Genomic DNA, 21,686 nt, shown 5'->3' on the forward strand with positions numbered 1-21,686 from the left:
TCCAAAGCACTCGAAAATTGTGATAACATTTTTAATATTTTCTTTTCAAAAAAACAAAAAAAAGTACAGTGGCACATCCAAAATGGAATACCGGTACCTTTACACTTCTTGTTAAGGGTAATATTTACAATTCCCCCCCCCCCCCATTTACAGATCTCTTGATCTACCCCAGCCAAGGATATTGATTTTCAGCTGAATACATACCATCCCCACATCTCGTTCCTCATAGAGATCCACCGTCTGGAAGAGAGATTCCTTTGGTACACCAAAATCGCCTGCAAACGTTAGGAAATTACTAATATTCTCCATCTGTAGAATAAAAGAAGAAATGAGTCATGAAATAAATCACTTCTTCTCTGCAATTTTCCTTTTTGCCTTCATGAAGGCTGTCGGAAAACATGTTACCCAAGCTAGAATGATATAGCCATGGGCGTCAATCCTTACATAATACCTATTGTTCAGGGGGGATGAATGAATAGATCATCCCCCCTGAACAATACGTATCAATTACAGATCTACGCCCATGGATATAGCAGTCATTAAAGTTGATATATATAGGACCAAATTCAAGAAAACTGGTTAATCTTAATTCTTAAAGGGAAAGGCCGCTCCAAATATATCAGACAAACCAATGAAAAAAAGTTTGAGCAAAATTGGAAGAAAAAAAGTAATGAATTTTTAATGACATGAAAAACTTTGAAAGTCACAAGACAAATAGGCAACTCATGAGTCTGTGACATCATTGCCTAACTCTCTACTAATTGTTTTCTTTATATTGATAATATAAATTTGCAATTTTACCACTAAGAATCTTATTTCCTCGCACCAGCATCCAAGTTATATTGATAGTAATATGTTTTTGTGTGGACACACTAATCTAGAGTAATTTTTTTTCATTTAAATCATGAAAAATGTGAATTTTGATAAACTATTTATATAAAAATAAATGATTATGAATATTCAATATTAAAAAATTAGTATCAATTTTTCAAGGTTCATAAAAGGTTTTGTAAAATGTCATGCATGCAATATGATACAAATCCTACAACCTCGGCAAAATGAAGTTTTTGGGGATAAAAAGGGCAATTAATGGGATAAAAATATGTAAAGCAAGTGATAAATAGTGAGGCAATGACGTCACAAACTGATAACCAAATTGGCAATTTGATTAGTGATTTCCATTGTTCCATACTTTTTCAAAAATTCATAACTTCCTTATTATTAATCCGATTTTAATCATTTTTTTTGGCTTTTGTTTCTCTTGTTTCTGGGCATCTATTAGAGGTAAAGACAAGTTTTGGAAACGCCCCAATTTCAAAAAATGAAATGGAAGCTCTTATTACCAATCATGTGAAAGAATATGTTTTGAATAATACATGATGATAAAAATTTTGCCGGGAAACCGCCTACTAATTGATATATTTGGTAAATAAGTTTATCTATTGGGATGTGAGAGATAAAAACGCACATGTCGCTCACGTGTGCGTAGTCCAATATACATCTTTCTGTGTACAGTGCTTGTAACTTTATGAAGACTGGGCCAAATTTCTTATCATTTTGGTGATTCCAGAACCTATGCTAGATGATCAACCTTTTCTGATCAATTCCACAACGTTTCTTTCACAATGCAATCGCATGACCATAACTGGTCTTTAGCTTTAAAAGCAATTTATTTTGGAGTGGACTTGGCCTTTAACCAAAGGTTTAAACCTCTATACATGCATGCCCTTATGTCCAATAAATGAACAATATATAGGCTTCTGCACGCTTATTTACACATATTTTATTTGAAGGAGTGGTCTATACCATGGTTACACCTTGAGTTAAATCTAAACCTCTTTTGTGATTTTAACTCAAACTGCTCAGAAATACAAAGTGTACGTCATACATCCCATTTATATCTAGCCCAAATGTGCCACAACCTCCCGAGGTTTCACTGTGTATGTCAATGTCCACTCTAGATATAAAAGGCTGGCAGGCACAAATAACTCTGTGTTAACACAAACAACTCTGTGTGAACACACACAACTCTGTGTGAACACACACAACTCTGTGTGAACACAAACAAATCTGTGTGGACACAAATAAATCTGTGTGGACACAAACAACTCTGTGTGAACTCAAACAGCTCTGTGTGAACACAAACAGCTCTGTGTGAACACAAACAACTCTGTGTGAACACAAACAACTCTGTGTGAACACAAACAACTCTGTGTGAACACAAATAAATCTGTGTGGACACAAATAACTCTGTGTGAACTCAAACAGCTCTGTGTAAACACAAATAACTCTGTGTGAACACAAACAACTCTGTGTGAACACAAACAGCTCTGTGTGAACACACACAACTCTGTGTGATCACACACAACTCTGTGTGATCACACACAACTCTGTGTGAACACAAACAACACTGTGTGAACACAAATAACTCTGTGTGAACACAAACAGCTCTATGTGAACACAAATAACTTGGTTGAACACAAATAACTCTGTATGAACACAACACAAACGATGAGTGAAACGTCATGCTAGACTGGCTCAGCACAGCCAATCTGCTGCAAATCGTCTTACTCTACAGCACAGTTTACTGACTGATGTAAACAAAAGGTAAATTTGCAAAAGGTATAACAACACACTTCACTCCATGTTTGCTCTCGTGATAATCTTCTTACAAAAGCAACATTAGGCTTACTTTGACTCCTAGCCCCTTTTAGAACAGACAAAATACTGAAACTTCTTTTCAATTACATTTCCAGTGAGGAAAATACATCAGGGGCCTGTTTAAAGCTAAACACCAGTTATGGTCATGCGATTGCATCGTGAAAGAAACATTGTGAAATCGATCAGAAAAGGTTGATCATCTAGCATAGATGTACTGCAAGGTTCTGGAATCATCAAAACGATAAGAAATTTGGCCAAGTCTTCATAAAGTTAGAATCACTGTACACAGAAAGATGTATATGGGACTACACACACATGCGCGACACATGCATTTGGATCTCTCAACAGGCAAGAGATACACTAATTTACCAAATATATCAATTAGTAGGCGGTTTCCCGTCAACATTTTTATCATCATGTATTATTCAAAACATATTCTTTCACGTGATTGGTAATAAGAGCTTCCATTTCATTTTTTGAAATTGGGGCGTTTCTAATACTGGTCTTTACCTTTAACAAAATTAGTCTATGAAAAAAAAAATGTCATTTTTCTATAAGAAATGAGCTCTCTGCCAATCGCATTTCATGATTTCAGTACCAGTAGATTTTTTTAATTACCGGTATTGTTATTGATAATATGTCTTATGAAAAAAAGAGGTCCAGTACCTGTTTGAATGCCATTTTTGTTTCGTTGATCTTCTTGATTTTAGGCATCTGACAATGTTCACTGAGAGTGTTGATCAATCTGTAACAAAGGGAGAAAAAAAATACAGAGAGAGAGGGGGAGAGAGAGAGAGAGGGGGAGAGGGGGAGAGAGAGAGAGGAGAGGAGAGAAGAGAGGAGAGGAGAGGAGAGAGAGAGAGAGAGAGAGAGAGAGAGAGGGGGGGGGGAGAGAGAGAGAGAGAGAGAGAGAGAAAGGGAGAGAAGGGGGGGGGCATGAATAGACAGGAGGAGAAAGGGAAGTGAAATGGAAGAGGAGAGGGGGAAGAAAGAAAAAGAGAGGGAGAGAAATAGAGGGAAGGAGCAGGAATAGACAGGGGAGAGAGAGAGGGAGAGAGGGGAGAGACAGAGAGAGAGAGAGAGAGAGAGAGAGAGAGAGAGAGAGAATAGGGGGCAGGAATAGACAGGGGGAGAAAGGAAAGTGAAATGGAAGAGGAGAGGGGGGAAGAAAGAAAACAAGAGGGAGAGAAATAGAGGGAAGGAGCAGAGATTACAAAAATGAGAGAAGGAAGAAAGCAAACAGATTAATTATCTTTCATCAGGAATGTAATTTCTAGCCTATCATCCTCACATCCTGACGTGGAAACTGTATAGTAGTCATCCCGTTGTAAAGTCTTCCTCAAATACTTGATTTCGCGGAGAAGTATTTTCCTTATTTGTCAATTTCCATATAACAAAAATAAGTTTTACTCAGGGAACTGGTAGTGCACTTCATAAGGATACTTAGAAAAACAATTGTAACTTCTTAGTTTTGCACCAGACTGACTAACATTTTTTTTTATACCGACTGGTAATTTTTTTTGAAAACAACTACCGTTACTTGCACAATAAACTTGAGCCCACTTGACTAAGGGATTGAAAATATGGGCAACCTATTTCTACCCCCAATCTATCACGTTATGTTGGTAAATACTTTCATGTTTTTTTGTTTTTTTTGTAACTCAAGAATGAAATGTGGATTGGTTGAATTAGGGCTTTTGATACATACTTTTAGACTTTTAGACATAAGCATTAATACATCACATTCTCAAGAAACTGTTTTTGAATATTATGCCCCAGCTTTTACGAAATTCTGGATCTGCCCTTGCTTAAAGATAAAGTTGAGTTCTGGTCATGCGATTGCATTGTGAAAGAAACGCTGTGGACTCGATCAGAAAAGGTTGATCATCTAGCACATAAGTATTCTTGTGTATTGGAAGGTTCTGGAATCATCAAAGTGATAAGAAATTTGGTCAAGTATTGGTAAAGTAACAAGCACTGTACACAGAAGGATGTAGTACATGTATATGGGACTACACGAACACGTGACCTAAAAATCTGTCCATTTTTTTACGATGTTACATGCCATATTTAGAATATGAAGGCATTTGAAGAGCCATACTTGTCAGGGAACATTCTTTATCTGATGTTCTTCCACAATTGCATTATAACAATGATAACGCTCACAAATTATTTTTCACCTCTTCCCAGAACTCAACCTTCCCTTTAAGTTTCCCTGTTCATACTCACTTGCACAACACTACACCAGACTTGAGTGACTCTGCAAAGTGATGAGAGCCGACCTCCTGGTCCTGCAAGGGTTCGCGCAAGACCTCCTCTACCCATTTCCTTGCTTCTATCTCTATATCCGTAGGATACTTTGCAGCTTTCTGTGCAGAAATAAAAAAACAAAAGTGATAACCAAAAACGTAAGTTTTGTACATAAGTTGATAAAATATTACCATGTACATCTATAGTCGCGTCAGTGATGCAACACTTGCTCCTGTGGCGTTTTCTCCTGTAAAATTTAGTCAAAGATACAGAGTTATAATATGTCTTGTTTTCCTCAGGTATAGCCTCATCAGTATTCATACTGTTCTCCCTGAGGGCCCTGCAATTATATTATTACACCGGTCATCGGATTCAGGCTTACCCGCACACAATGTATGCACATTCTCCACTCCCTGGGGGGTATTCCATATAGCCAGGCGTCATTTTTACAAGCGCACATTTGCTAATCTAAGCACATTAGCATTCGCATCCTACCCCGTACCCATTTAACACCGGGTGGATCGAGAGTGGCAAATGTAGATCAATGTCTTGCCAGAGGACATTAGTGCCGCAGTGGGACTTGAACCGCGGACTTTGTGATCCACAGTCCGGTGACATATCCACTCATCCACGACACCTCTACAAGTTTGGGGGTTAGGATTCGTAGTAGGTCCATGGGTATAGAGTTTATTCCACACTTCCTTCTGCAACATGGTTTGGTTGAATAAAGGAATTCTGTTTTAGTGTGGAAAATAATCCCTACAGCAATTGTTGCCAAATTATTGCTGTACTGCCCTCACACTTGTATATACCGACTGTTCAAGAGAAATAAGGCCCCCCCCAAAAAAAAAACAAAAAAAAAAACATGTTTAGTGTCCTGCCTCTTTGAAAAATAGGAAGGAGGCCCCTTTTTTTGTTTTCTTTCAAAATGGCCCCTCAAAATTGCAGCTCGGTACATTTCCCCTGACAGTCGGGCTAATATTTAAGATGGCCCCCCCCCAAAAAAAAAATCAGAAATAGATTTATTTTAGCAGTGTTTTTCATGTTTTTTTCTTTAATTTTTTTTCTTCTTTAATTAAAAAAAAATAGTTAAAAAACAAAATTAATGTATTTTTTTTGTAATGGCCTAAGACAACTTTTTTTCTCAAAGCAATGTGGTGACATATACAATACTGCCCTGGACTGGTTCCTCTAGATACATATCAGTAAGTACTTCCATGAAAAACACTACGTGGCTACCATCCATTACGCTTGTAATTGGTGGCCAATGAGACATGAAATGAACAAAATGAAAATAAGATACCATTTTAAAGGTAAAGATCAGTTATGGTCATGCGATTGCATTGTGAAAGAAACGTTGTGGAATCGATCAGAAAAAGTTGATCATCTAGCATATAACTATTGGTGTGTACTAGATGGTTCTGTAATCATCAAAATGATAAGAAATTAGGCCCAGTCTTGGTAAAGTTACAAGCATTGTACACAGAAAGATGTATATGGGACAACACGACACGTGTACGACACGTGCGTTATATCTATCAGGTTCAAATAGATATAATAATTTATCAAATATACCAATTTGTAGGCGGTTTCTCACTTTCTCGGCAAAATTAGTATGATCACGTATTAGTCGAAACATATTCTTTCACATGATTGGTAATAAGAGCTTCCATTTCATTTTTTGAGAGGGGGGCGTTTCCAAAACTGGTCTTTACCTTTAATATCTAAATCATGTGGTCTTTGATATATAGCCACTTTGATGTCCACTAGAAGTTGGAAAAGAAAGTCTATAATCTGAGATTACATGGAGTTGTTATATCATTTGTGTATCAACTTTGCAACAACATCACTCTGTAGTAGTAGGCAATGCCTGAACACAGGAACAAATACCGGTAGTTACAATGATTGACTTGGAAGCCTGTCTCTTTGTGTTGGGAACAACAGAGACGCAACATAATATCAGATATAGCTTGGAATATATAGGAACACACCCACCAAATAGGCATGATACAATTCTTACAATTGCATGTACAACAAAAAATCCTTTTGACTAAAGAGGCCCAGATCAAAAGAAAAGGATGGGTACTATAACAGGGGGAAAATTGCCTTAAGGCATCCCGAGAATTGTTCTATTTTATGGAAGTGCTTGAATATTGGGCAATTTAACTCGCTTTCCTGAGGCAATTTTCTCTACAAAGGGATTTTGATTTCATTTTTTGATTGGATGGGAAATGCATGCATTCATCAAAATGCTGCCAGTAGCCTCAAATAGTATACTGAACTCATTCAACAGTAGTGCATATGCCTACATGTATTTCAAAGTGGGCGCAATAAAGAGTAAGATTCAAGCACAATTGCTGCCTTGGATATACAATTTCTTAAAATATACAGTACTATTTTAGAATAACAAAGCAAATGTTTTTATTAAGTTTTTATTCAACTGCCTATTGCCTAATGATTATGGTAATCTGAACAAATCATTTTGATATATACATGTATATTTTTATGCATGATTCAACTACTGATATTGAAGACAAAATTTGATTTATTTAGTGCAAACATGATCGACAGGATAGACTAAACAAACTTAAGTACCGGTACCTTTTAGTTCAAAACATAAAGTGTGCAATAGTAATAAAATGATAGGATACACCATAATGCTCATGTCCGGATCCTTCTTGCAATATAACCTATTTATCCTGGTTATCAATCTTAGACAGCTAGACCATTCTCTTTGTTTCTGTCATGTCACACCCACTTCCTTGAACACGGATGACCTGATCGTTGAAACCATGGCAACATCCTAAACATGAGCACTGGCTACTTGACATAGTAGCCACAAGGAAGTATAGCAGTATGCCAAAGGTTGTTTATAGGCCTGTCCTCACTAGCTCGAGATTGCCAAATATCCTGATATTTGAACTATCCCAATCACAAACTATCCAGCTAATTTGCGTCTTCATCAGCCCGAAGTTGCAATTAGTGGGACATTTGGTCGGGATTGTCATCCCAAGAAATCTTGGGATAGTTTGCAAAATATCCAGCTATTTGTCCGGTGCGTCTTCACCAAACCGAAGACTCGCACTATGCGCGAACGCGGGGCAAAATATCTTGATCCTAATTTCTTAAGGTCGAGTTTCAAGTTTCGAGGTCAAATCTTGAGCTGATGAACACGCGATTTGTAACTTCGGGAATGTTTCCAAAATCAGAAATAGCGGGCTATTTGGCAATCTCCAGATGATGAAAACGCGCCTTATGTGGCTGCATTCTAGTGCATTGAGTACTGAAGGATGGAGTGGCTGGCTGGGTGTGGTGGTGTAAGTCTTCACATTTGCAGACTGGTTTGTAGAAATAAAGATACAGTCAAAACTTTATAAAACAGGTATATGTTAATGTACTGTATTACAATAATGATAATAACATGGCCTTAAGTAACTGTCATATTCACACCTGACTTCTTCCAATGATCTGAAAATCTGATAAAGGATGAAAAAGCTATTAAGTTTTTTAGGTTGTTAGTGATCCAACACAAATTTGCAACTATGTATGGGCAGTGGCGGGTTCAGGGGGGGGGGGGGGGAGTGGGAAGCCCAGTCCCCCCACCCCCTGGGAAAAAAATGTGTAAGTGCTCACTACCCCCCCCCCCCCCCCACACACACACACACTGAGCGAAATATTGGCCGGCACGATTTTCAAATTTCAGCACACTAATCAAATTTGCCCCCCCCTAAGAAATCCTGGATCCGCGCCTGGTATGGGCTAGAATTTCCATTTCTTTGGTTGCTGATAGAGGGGATATATTAAAATATGGGCCTATCTGGAGTAAAAATAAACATAAGATGTAATCTTGTAAGATTGAAGAAAAAAAAAGAAAATTTAAGACTTTTTCTTATGCAGAAAGAAACATAGGAGAAGCGCTAACAAGGTCTTTCACACAATTGCCAACTTGCTCACAAATAGATATTCAGAACAATGCAAACAAGTAGAAAGTATGATGCAGAAGCAGATACCTCGCAGGGTGGATATGTGCAATATATAAATATCTAATATTATCATTATTATTAAAGAGAGAAACAATACAATTTAGAAGATGATCCATGACAATGCCTTAATTAGAATGTAGGGGTATATCATTTTATGTACCAGTATATAAAATGATATCTTAAAGTTGAATTTTTCCGCTTTGTGTGGTTAAACATATTATGTGTTACCATGTGTACATGTGTAGTTGCCCCCTTTTCCTCCAAAGAGACCATTTTGTTGGTGCCCCCCTCCTTGAAATATGCTCTGATGCCCCTGTAACCAAAAACCTGATTTTCACATAGAAAATTGAGAACCCCCCACCTCCCCCCCCCCCCCCCCCCCCTGCCCATGCTGAGTTGCTTCACTCCAGGGAAACAAATACACAGGTGCTCAGGGCAAAATAGCCCCGGAAATCAGAAAAGAGCCCCCTTAAATTTGCATAGAGTTCGATGCAAAACAAATTTTAGAATGTTATTTTCATGCAGGCAAGGTTGAAAAGTAGCCCCCCAAAAATATATATTAATTTTTTCCCTGCTTCACTCCCTCAATAAGGTCCACTTAATGTAATGTCTGCACCCCAGTAAAATTCTAGTTACGGGCCTGTTACATCGAGCATTTATTTCTAAAGTCCTAATTTATCAATGTGAACTAGCCTTTAAGGCGATCAATGTGATTTTCACATGTCAGACAAGCATGCAACCACTGGCACTATGAATGGATTGATAGGTCAACAGACCTTTATGCACACTCATTAAGCAAATGTTTAATTTGTGTTTTGCAAATCATTTCTCACGGAAGGAACATGTTCAGACCACAAAAAATATTAATCACATACTGTAAAGCACTATTAGCTATACAAATTCCATAAAGCTTATACAGAGGAAAGTGGCTGGTCTGAAGGAGGCTTGAACAGATGGAAAAATGAAATTGCATTCGACTGATTGATGAACCAACACCAATCAGGGACCCGTTTCACAAAGCCCTTTTTCAATGACAAATGACACAAATCAGTGACAAATCTGCTGATAACCAATCAGAAGCAAGGATTTCAGTAGCTTATAACAAAAACTGTAATTTGTCACTGATGACAATTTTGTGAAACGCCCCCCAGGTCCTAGTTTGTGGTAATAATACTGGGTAATGGCGCATGGATTAATATTCTTTTCTTGGGTATTCAATACTGATCGAGAGAGGTAACAGATCGTTTTGTAAATTCATATACTCTTGTAAACACATCATAACTTTACACTGAATCACATATTAACAAATGTCAACTAATACATTGAGAATGTATTAGGAATGATAACATAAATCCTTTTTTACAATCTTATCACAATTGTTTTAAAGATAAAGACCAGTTATGGTCATGCGATCGCATTGTTAAAGAAATGTTGTGGAATCGATCAGAAATGGTTGGTCATCTAGCATATACAAGTATTGGTGTGTACTACAAGGTTCTGGAATCATCAAAATGATAAGAAATTTGGCCCAGTCTTGGTAAAGTTACAAGCACTGTACACAGAAATATGTATACGGGACTACGCAACACGTGTGCGACACATACGCGATATCTATCAGGTCCAAATAGATATAATAATTTATCAAATATATCAATTAGTAGGCGGTTTCTCAGCAAAATTTGTATCATCACATACTGGTCAAAACATATTCTTTCAAATGATTGGTAATAAGAGATTCCATTTCATATTTTGAGAGGAGGGCGTTTCCAAAACTGGTCTTTACCTTTAAGAATTGAAATGCAAGTAGGTACAGCATATTCATAAGGTAGTCCACCTAGAAATTGTGCAGGGAGGTCCCCTGAACATGTTGATACCAAACAACCTAGTTTTACAACATTCCATGTCTCATATAACCTGTTTTGCTTTCTGGGTATTATATGCTCTCATGCTGCTTACAAATGGGCTTGTAAAGTATTACAATGTAGATGACATATATATTGTGGAATCATAGTGACCCTTGCTATACCTTTTGGGGTTGTTTGTTGCAGACACAAGCTTCATTCATACACTGCAAGCAAAAATGATTGATTTTTCTCGGATTCCACTGTTTTGCCAGTACATAGGTTATAATTATGTTCTCCAACGAATTCACAGTTGAACTAATACTAAGGATCCTCTGTTCGTGTCCAGATATCTTGAAAGTGAAAGTTTCTCTTACAAAAAGTACAGGTATGTATATTGCCTTTAATTCCTTCCAGACAACCACAATTAGGCCAAAAGGGCAGGTGGTTAGAACTAGGATTATAGACCATATATATAAAAGATTCAACATTCTTTCCATACTGATAGAGTACAGGTATGTATAGTCATAAATGTAGGTAATAGTTCATTTGGGTATGAATGGCAGTCTGGAATGCTGCTATAGGCTAGGGCTTGGTCAATCGAACACTTCACTCAACAATGAACTAGACCTGCCTCTGTAACGTCAACAATCCATGGTCTAATTCTGTCATGACTCACCTAACAGATTATTAACCCCATTATCACTAGTGAAATTAGTGCGGTCTAAGCCTGAGCAATGTCATGCGAGCTTGGATATGAAACTGTACAGACCTCATTCTCACTTAGGAAATGAGAGCAGTCTAAGCTGGACCAAACAGTGATGTCATGCCAGTATAAAGACAAAACTGCAAAGACCTATTCACACTTGTGAAATGAGAGCAGTCTAAGCCGGACTTAGAGCATCAAATTGGACCTTTATTTTTACAAATTCACTAAGAAGAAATTACCCCATAGACAATGTGTCAACCGCTAGTCTGCAAGTCATGCAAGCTTATATCATGCAGGCTGAGAGTGCCTAGGCATTCCATGTTAAACCAAACAAAATGTCCCTCTGGAGTCTGGGATCAATTCTTGACCTGCTAATAAGAGTGTTCTAATTTTCCAGTGAGAATGAGGTCACATCAAGCAGTAGGTTCTTATTTCATAAAGAGCTAGGGCACACCAGGAGAAGAGAGTAAAGAAAAAAAGAAAAGAAGATTGTCTTACAAGATACACCACATATTTTCTCATCCATTGGGAGGACTGCGTTCCAGGATTTACAAACCACTCCACTGACGCAAGACTGTCACATCAAGTTTACGGAATACTTTTTCTGTAAAAGGATCCCACTTTCAAGCTCATGTTTGCATTTATCTTTTAATAAGAAGAGATGATAAGCACTAGCTGGCAAAACAGGTAGTTCAAGGACTCTTTCAGAGCCTGATTGCCGTCTATATTTTGTAGCCCCATCCACATAAAACAATACCATCATGAATACAAAATTCACCAAACAAAATATGGCAAAACAAAGCAACATGAGTCTATCATAATGATTACATTTCTTTCCTAATTAACAAGTAATCATGAAGTTTCAAGTAAACAACCTGTAAGTTGCAAAATGATAAACATTTTTATGTTTCCATGCCACCATATAATTGTCATAATACCAAAATGAGAGATATAATACATGACGTAAAGTATTTTGGCGACAATAGTGAACTTACTGACTAATCGCCAATAAGCTAAAACACAACAACAACAACAACATAAAAACTAAAAAACAAGAAAATTACCAAAACACTTTCACTTCACACCACATGTATTGTAGACCTATACTGCCTGCTCATAAAATTAGGGGTGATAACTCCATACAAAAGTACATACAGCTAACAATTGAATTAATCATATTCCCCTTGTAAATTTGATATTTTATGGTTTATTTTTTCGTTACTCAAGAATAAAAGGTGGACTGGTTGAATTAGGGCTTTACTTGATGAATGTGTAAGCTTTCATACTGTATGTCACACTCTCAAAAAAACATAAATTGGGACATATCAACTTTTCATATAACCTGTACTGTACTTTACAAAACTTGGTAAGGGTGTGAATAATATTGTTGTTAAAGGTAAAGACCAGTTATGATCATGCGATTACATTGTGAAAGAAATGTTGTGGAATCGATCAGAAAAGGTTGATCATCTAGCATATAACTATAAGTATTGGTGTGTACTGCAAGGTTCTGGAATCATCAAAATGATAAGAAATTTGGCCCAGTCTTCGTAAAGTTACAAGCACTGTACACAGAAAGATGTATATGGGACTATACGCACATGTGCGTTTATTTCTCATAGACCATGTAGATAAACTAATTTACCAAATATATCAATTAGTAGGCTGTTTCCCGGCAAAATTTGTATGATCACGTATTAGTCAAAACATATTCTTTCACATGATTGGAAATAAGAGCTTCCATTTCATTTTTTGAAATTTGGGCGTTTCCAATACTGGTCTTTACCTTCAACGGTATACATGTTTGAGTTTGTATGAGCTATGAGCCTATTTGCATTTCTTGCTCTCAGCAGATGATATCAAAAATTGTCTCTCAAAAAGGGTTGTGATAAGAAATATGAGTTTGAGCTAGAAAGTGAACAAACATCTCTTATATCTAGAGGGTAAAGGTCATATTTGTGCCATCCATACCTATGGCTATTGGTCAAGGCTAGGTACATAAAAAAGAAGAAAACTTGGAATTTCATTGAGCAAATTTGCCCAGGCTGGCTTTTCAGGTTATGGTCTCATGCTCTGCAGGTCTCTATAGCTGAATAAATTGGTTTGGACATAAATCACTGCTTCCAGACAGAGGTCATTTCAATATCTATTTCAAAGAGTGGAACAAAAATTGGTATATAAATGAAAAACACTGGCCTAATGTACGTACTATATGTACTATTTCGTTTTCCAAAATTTGCAAAGGTTTTACTCATCCCATACTTAGAACAGACTACGAAACTTGGTTTAAAAAAATTACAGGTAAATTTTCTAAGATGTACAATGTACACTGTACAGTACATGAAAATTTTTACAAATAGTTTAACTTGCTTATGAGAATCCCTTCTTTTTTAATTTGGTGTATAAGAGATTGAAAAAACCTGCAGGGCCAAGGCACATAATGTATGTAGTTAATATCTTAGTACGCCAATTCGCTTACGTGTACATCATGTACATGTATGTGTTTTTTTTACGAGCTTTCATCCTATAGTTTCTTAAAGGCTTTTCCGGCTTTTTATAGTTAAATTAGTCTCTGTTTCTATCCTTTTGTTGTTCTATGTACACACAAAAATTGGTTGTATTACGTACCAATATAACTCAATAGGAATTCTTAATACAAATTTTGTATGAAAATGCAGCATTCCTCATCATTCAGAATTATTAACTTCACCATGTACATGTAAACTCCAATTTACTTTCAGTTCATTCTCAACTGTATTAATGTTACTTTAACTAGACCTTATATTGTGTTGTCGTTGAGCGTGAAAGTGAAACCATAAAAATTAAATACATGCTCATTAAAGATGGTCTGATTGCATAGTTTGGGTATGATTTACGACGCTACTTTTGACAAGTGGAGTTTTGCAAGAAGTTAGACACACTAGAATTTGCTTCGTAGACTCAATCACAATTATTTCCTCTTTCTTTAAGTTTTATTCATCTGTACTTTGATGAGCATAGCATATAATCTTTACATTCTTCTTCTCTTTTTCAATGTAATACAGTATGAAAGCCTAAATGTAAAGATAACACCACACTTATCATCCTTATGTAAATTAGTATCGTAAATGGCAAGACCATAGCAACGTAATAAACTAATGATGTACAAATATATCATTACCGGTAGTTAAAGTAGTTAAAGCATCAATAATGAGGAATCATGTTTACTGAACGGAGCGGAGAGCCGGAGATAAACTACAAATTCATTATAAACCGACATAGCCCACAATTTTAACAATCGATCTGCATACCGGTACATCGAGAATTGATCATCCATTTCAAGTAACGGTAGTCTAAACAGGATCCTGGTCTAAAGTAGCCCAGTGCAAATTATTGAACCATGAGCACAAGAGGATTAATCCTACAATTTGCAATTCATTTTCTTGAAGGCTGATACATGGCAAAGTTGCAAACAATACATACAAAAAGTTGTAAATGGAACTGTAACTGGTATCAAGTTTTAAGGACATATTGAAGCTCCTTCTATCAGCTTGAATAAACCTTGAGTATGTACATTGTATTATCTAGACAGGAGTTGGGTTCACATGGCAAACCATAAACTTAAAGTTTAGGTCATGGTTTTAAACGTTGAGGTAATCTTGAGGTTACGGACCATGTGTAGAGCGAATGCACTTGTGGTTATGAAACTTTAAGTCTATTCAGAGTTATAAACTTCAAATTCAAGCAATCTTATGGCTAACAAGATAGTTCTGAGAAGCAGGGGGTCTTCACTTGAATTCTGTGAAGCCAGGATGCAATTAACTTTGAGGTTGAATCAGATTGTAGTTAAAATGCCTTGTTTGCCGGCTTGTCCTTTAACTCTTTGAATACTCATTGTTTTGATCCCGTGTGAACCCTCTTTTAGACATCACACATGTACATGTAGCTGTCAGTGTACTGTTGTTTAAAACTTAGAGGTTTTCACAACCTTGCTAAGTTTTATGTAAACATGGCTTGGCGGGGCTCTATTTGCAAGACAAATACAAGGATGCAGAGAAGGTATTTAGCTTGAATAGATCCAAACACAACATCAGACTTCCTGAGCTTTTCTTAAAGAGACTTTGTGGTTCTTACTCATATTCACAAGCTTGTAACAAGAAAAACACAAGAACAATATAAGTTAAATATACACAGAGATGATCATTTGCCAGTTCTTGCCATTCGTGTCCTCACTTATACTACAAATCCCTTCAATTAAACCATGTACAGTACATAGGGCCAACATGAAATCCAACAATTTGTAAAAATTAAGTACTATGAGAGAAGTGTCATTGAGCTTTTTTCTATATAATTTATACAGTGTACATACATGTAGTATAAACAGAATTAAGAATCGGGGGGGGGGGGGGGGATAAATAATGTAGTTTTGAAGGTTACTTTACATATTGTATGGATACCAGAGTAAAAACTAAATGGACTTAATTGAAAGTCATTAAAGTAATTAACTGTATTAACTATAATTAATACCCTTATGGTTTTAAACATAATATATATTTCAGACACCATGTTTTCCTTTTAAAGCTGAACAGGAGGAAAAAAAATACTTCAATGTCTCCAAAACAGGTGGCTCTGTCATGTGTGTGTTCTGTACACTGATTCTAACTTGGATATCTGCAATGTTAATATCAAGATCTCAGTCACACTGCCTAACCGACTTGACTTTTTGCCATTTAGGGTAATGTAACTGTTTGTTCGGTCTGTTGTCGGTGTGACAGGGGTATGACTCTTATTGCCTTGCAAGCCCATGCCTGACAAATCCATCAGTGAAGGTGATTAAGGCATATATCTAGAGTGGCCTTTCCCCTCATCTTTTAGCACCGTATATTAAATTTTGAGGCTTAAAGGGGGCACTGCTTCATTTATATCATGATATTAATAATCGTTTTTAGTAACAAATTATGAAATAAATAGAAAAGGGTACAATAGACTTGTCTGCAAATACTTGACCCTGGTAATGCATAACTGCAGTCTGTACTGTACATTATATTATTGAGTTATTTCTTCTTTGAAAATGGAGCTATCCTCCCAAAATATTAGTAAAGGGATGTTGGCCAACATAATTATAAAAACTCTAGAAGTCTTCAAATAAACTTTTGCCTTGCTTTGATTTTTCTTCTAATTCATGCACTCATTACATGTCTCATACAGGGGTGTACTGGGTGTTCTGAAAAGATATATGTATACATGGAAGTAAAAAATGTATTTAATGTCATACTGTACTGTAATGGAGTCTACGGCATACATGTTTACAAGGAAATACCATACATGTAGATTTATATTATAATTAGAATGTTACTACCACATAATCTGTACAGCATTATAGCTGTAAGACAGTATTAAAGCCAAGCGCGTAGCCAGGATTTCATTTTAGGGGGGGCGGTAGTGAGCACGCGAAGCGTGCGAATCACTTAAAGAGCGCGCGAAGCGCGCTCCCTAGGGGGGTGGGTGCAGGGAGGGGGGAGTTTCCCCCCTCCCGCGCGAAGCGCGGAAGCTTTGAAAGAAGACGATTCGTTGTACCTTTCTCGACTCATGATCCTTGTCTGAATTCAGTCCCTCCCATCTTTCGCGCGAAGCTTTGACGTTTCATTAAATTATTAGAGAAAGAAGACGATTCGTTGTACCTCTCTCGACTCTTAATCCTTATCTGTATTCAGTCCCTCCCATCTCTCGCGCGAAGCTTTGACGTTTCATTAAATAATAGAGAAAGAAGACGATTCGTTGTACCTCTCTCGACTCTTAATCCTTATCTGTATTCAGTCCCTCCCATCTCTCGCGCGAAGCTTTGACGTTTCATTAAATTATTAGAGAAAGAAGACGATTCGTTGTACCTCTCTCGACTCTTAATCCTTATCTGTATTCAGTCCCTCCCCTCTCTCACGCGAAGCTTTGACGTTTCATTAAATTATTAGAGAAAGAAGACGATTCGTTGTACCTTTCTCGACTCTTAATCCTTGTCTGAATTCTGTTCCCCTCCCCCTCTCGCGCGAAGCTTTGACGTTTCATTAAATTATTAGAGAAAGAAGACGATTCGTTGTACCTTTCCCGACTCATATTTCTTAATTTCCCCCTTCCCGCGCGAAGCGCGGAAGCTTTGACGATTCATTGTACCGTTCTCGACTCCTTTTCCCTTTTTCTTCCTACGTCCTCTTTCTTTTTTTTCTTCTCTTTCTCTCTCTTTTTTTTTTGGCCGGCGTTTTGGGGGGGGCGACCGCCCCCACCGCCCCCCCCTGGCTACGCGCCTGATTAAAGCCCCACTGTCCTACTTGTAGCTACTTGCTCCCTCTATATATAGAAAACTTCCCCAATCGGTGCCTTTTGGTCCCCCATGATCCTCTTTTTCTTATGTTAGTTGAGAGCTGAGTTAATGAGATAGCCACCTGTCAGTGACCTTGCTGTGTGGTCTAATCCCTGCTGGCCCAGTAGTATTGACAGTCTTTAAATGAGGCAAACGGCATTTGAAATTGTGACAAGATGAAGATGTTTCTTACATTATGGGTTGGCTTCATAACATGCAACTCATGGAAAATCAATCAGGAAAATTTGATGTCCACGGTTTGAGGTTGAGCAGTAATATATTAAGGGGGAATTTAGATTACCATAGGCACTTTGAAAACATGTAAAAGCAATAGAATCTAATTTGGAAAGATCCCTACTTTCAAGAGGATGACATTTATCACAAAGAAGTGGTGCATTAGAAACATTTTATAGCGGTGATATTATGCTATATACATGTACATGTCACATAAGTTTACATAATTTATAAACAGAAACAGATTTGGCAAACTAGAGAAGAAAAAAGTCTTTTCCTTTCTTTATGATAATCACAGGAATTATATCATAGAGTTTAAAGAACACATGCATTTCCAAAGTGAACAAATTCCAAATGAAGCTAAGGCTTCTAGGCCTCCTTTTAACAAAAAGCAAACAAACAAACAAACAAAAACAATAAAAACATAAAAACATATGATAATCTAATTTCACAGGTTACACAAATTGAAATCATCATGCAGTACAATGTATAATTGTACATGTAGTCTTGCACCGATTACTTTTTTGTTCAGTCAGATATTTACATGTATAATAAATGCTTTGGTTGGAGTTCAGTGTTCAGAATAAATTTATATTGTTTACATTATTTTTTCAATTTCATGTTTTTAATATTCTCAACTGAAATCAAATGTACTATTTATTCTTGCAAATCTCTGAACTTGATAAACAATGATGACCTAACTATCTAAGGTTACACATTGTAAATATGGGTTTAGTATTACAGGACATGAATTGCTCTAGAAAGTTTAGCAAGGTTGGAATAAGTCTAGACTACAGTACTATACCAACCATACTTTACTCATTTCATCTTGGGAATATCATCAATTCCGACCCCTGACCTCTGGGTCGTTAAAGTCTTAAAAGGCTGAAAGGTCACTGGCAAGAATGCTCAACATCTGTGAGCTCATTCTTGGAGGAAAAGTGAGGAAAGAATATGGTAAGAATTTTGGTTTGAAATGCAAAATTAGTTAATAGATAAACACATGGCATTTCTTAGAGCCAATCCTCCAAATGGTTTAAGAAACGATACACACAATCACCTCTACCCTCCTCCTTTTCAAGTTTATCATTCATCATTTGCCAAGTATGCATAACAACAATTTCATAAAAGCCTATACTGCCTGTACATTTCAAAACCTACAGGCCTAAATAGGTCACATACAGAATTTGTGAAACCAGTCATTTATGATCACAATTTTGTTTAATTGAACATATTGTGCAGTCTAAAATAAATTATCATTAACTTGTTATTCAACTGCTGAGAGTGAGAGCGAAACTAAACTTGTCCAATCAAAAAGCCATTTTGTATAGTTATACAGGAAATAATTTATTTAATAAGCATTTAAAGAGTACTTCTATGTAGAAAAATTAAAAAAGAATTATGGTCAGTTACTTTTCCTATGTAATCCGATAATGGTATAAAGTACAATGTAGTAGTACATGTATAAAGGCCTGTGGGTTAATGTATAGTTAGGCTGTAAACTGTTGCTTTAAGAGTACAATATTTGCGATATATTCATCTTTGACATTATCAAGTAATATCGACTTACAGAACAATGCAAAATTCATAAGTACATCAGATATGATTGATTACATTCTTTCTATGAGGTTGACTCAGAAAATAATACTTCAAGTACAATGCATAGCTTGGTTTATCTTGTACTGCAAACATTTCAGTTTCCTCTGACACAATTATAAGTGATTCAGGACTTTGGGGAATCAATTTTTTGGGACACCTACTTGTTCCTTCAACATTTCTATCGACCAATACACTCAACACACTCTCTCTCTCTACACACCCCCTTCCCCATATTAATTTGTTAACTTGGAAATGTCCCTTCTCCCTTTTCTTTTTCCTCTCTGTCCCTGCCTTGTTATTTTCCCTCTGTCCCATTCTTCCCTCTCTCCCTCCCAATCCCTCTTCTATTATCCCTGTCTCACATTCTATCTCACTATCTGTATTGCTTTCTCTCCATCTATTTCCCACCCATATCCCTCTATTTATTGCCCTCCTCTCGATCTCATATCTCTCCCTCTCACCCCCTCTCTCTGTCTTTCCCTCTCTCCCCTTCTCTCTCTCTCTCTCCCTCCCACCCTTCTCTCTCTGTCTCTCCCTCTCTCCCCTTCTCTCTGTCACCTTCTCTCACTCCCTCTCGCCCTCCACATACATCACACCCTAACACAAACTCTGTCTCTCCCTCGCTCCCCTTCTCTGTCTCTCCCTCTCTCCCCTTCTCTCTGTCACCTTCTCTCACTCCCTCTCACCCTCCACACACATCACACCCTAACACAAATATGACCTCACCATTTCCTCACCAATGCAAAGTTTGCTTTATGTCATTTGTTTGTTTAGATAATTGAAGAAAAAAATCTTCTCTTTTCACCACTACCTTATCTGGCTCGAAAGGTTTGCATTTCATTGATGGACAATTTTTGTGTTATCATTTCACACAGTCGCTGTCATTTCTATTGAAATATAAATTAAAAAGATGTATCTTTTAATGGAAGAATTTAAAAGAAGGCTGTTAAATGTTGGTGAATTTGATTTAGCTCTGTATCTGAACACAGGGCCAACATGAAGCTTGACCATAATTTCAATCCAACATCAAATTTTGAGATCACGACACCTCCAGAATTCTTTGACAAATAAAATGTCTAGTGGCACCAATTTTTAGTCTAAAATGTTGCTGTCCGTTTGGTAATACTTGAATTAAATAGATTTGTGAAGAATATGAGAAATCATAGAATGAAAATCACATTCCTACAGTAATAGTTTTTGTTAATCTCCTTAATTTTTGGTCACCAAGTCATTCTACTTTTGTACATGCATGTAGGGTAAATTTCACAAACATCATCATGGCATTCTTTAAAAAATTGACTCGGTCAAAGCATTTCATTCAAAATGACTATCGTTTTCAAAGCTGATTTTCACTTTGTTTCATCTTCAGCCTCAGGATCATTGAATGAATGATTATTATTAATTAGATTTTTGTGTCTTTAATGAGGAAGATGAAAGATCTCTAAATGGTTTGTGCTGAATAGAATGAGATCCCATCTCTTGCTAAGCACAAGATGGACAAATCAACAAAACACACAGCAGGGAAAGTTTCAAAGATGTCTGGAGAAATTTCTAGACTCGTAAAGATCCGATTGCTCCTTACTGTCGCTCTTACCAGTACCAGCGCCAGCCAGACATTCACGAACGTCCCACCTGCACCTACGGGGAGATACGGGCCAAGACTAGAGGGATTCTTCACAACTCCGAGGAGATGATACATCAAAACGAAAAGAAAGTTATTGATCTGATATTATTACCTTCCTTTGGATGTCCAAGTTAATTCCACTCGGCGGTGCTCTATTGTTGCCAGGCATTTTGGCAGGTATAATCACAATTATTAATCAACAGGTAGTTTTCAGAAAGGCCTTCTAAACTTAGTTTGAGATACATGTACTCCTTTGCGAGATCGTAGTTTTGAACTGATGCTGAGAGTTGTGTATACTATAGCAGCTGTTCTATCGTGAGTACACGAGAATTGTGTGTGAATGGCTGGTGAATTTGTGTATGCTGGGTGATGGCGTGTGGTGTCCACGCCCACGAGCTGGTATTTATAAGCATTTCTTATTTCTTAGAAATTCATCATGCCCAGTCTGTTC

The 21,686-nt window shown here is 37.0% G+C and overlaps 1 protein-coding gene across 2 annotated transcripts in view; it reads right to left on the minus strand.

Moving 5' to 3' along the window:
• Positions 1–21,686, minus strand: part of LOC115923050 (transgelin-3-like) — a 29,772-nt gene that overhangs the window by 2,385 nt on the left and 5,701 nt on the right. The window contains exons 1-4 of one of the 2 annotated variants that reach the window (XM_030983164.1): positions 21,348–21,520; positions 4,891–5,030; positions 3,328–3,406; positions 205–309 (exon numbers count right to left, since the gene is read on the minus strand). In XM_030983164.1, coding sequence (XP_030839024.1) covers positions 205–309; positions 3,328–3,406; positions 4,891–5,030; positions 21,348–21,404 — 381 coding nt within the window. In that variant the 5' untranslated portion in view covers positions 21,405–21,520. Of the gene's footprint in view, positions 1–204; positions 310–3,327; positions 3,407–4,890; positions 5,031–21,347; positions 21,521–21,686 lie in introns of those variants that run through there. The other variant, XM_030983170.1, reaches the window with a different exon arrangement.

Source organism: Strongylocentrotus purpuratus, unplaced genomic scaffold, assembly GCF_000002235.5.
Source record: "Strongylocentrotus purpuratus isolate Spur 01 unplaced genomic scaffold, Spur_5.0 spur5_contig_828, whole genome shotgun sequence".
Lineage (NCBI taxonomy): Eukaryota > Metazoa > Echinodermata > Echinoidea > Camarodonta > Strongylocentrotidae > Strongylocentrotus > Strongylocentrotus purpuratus.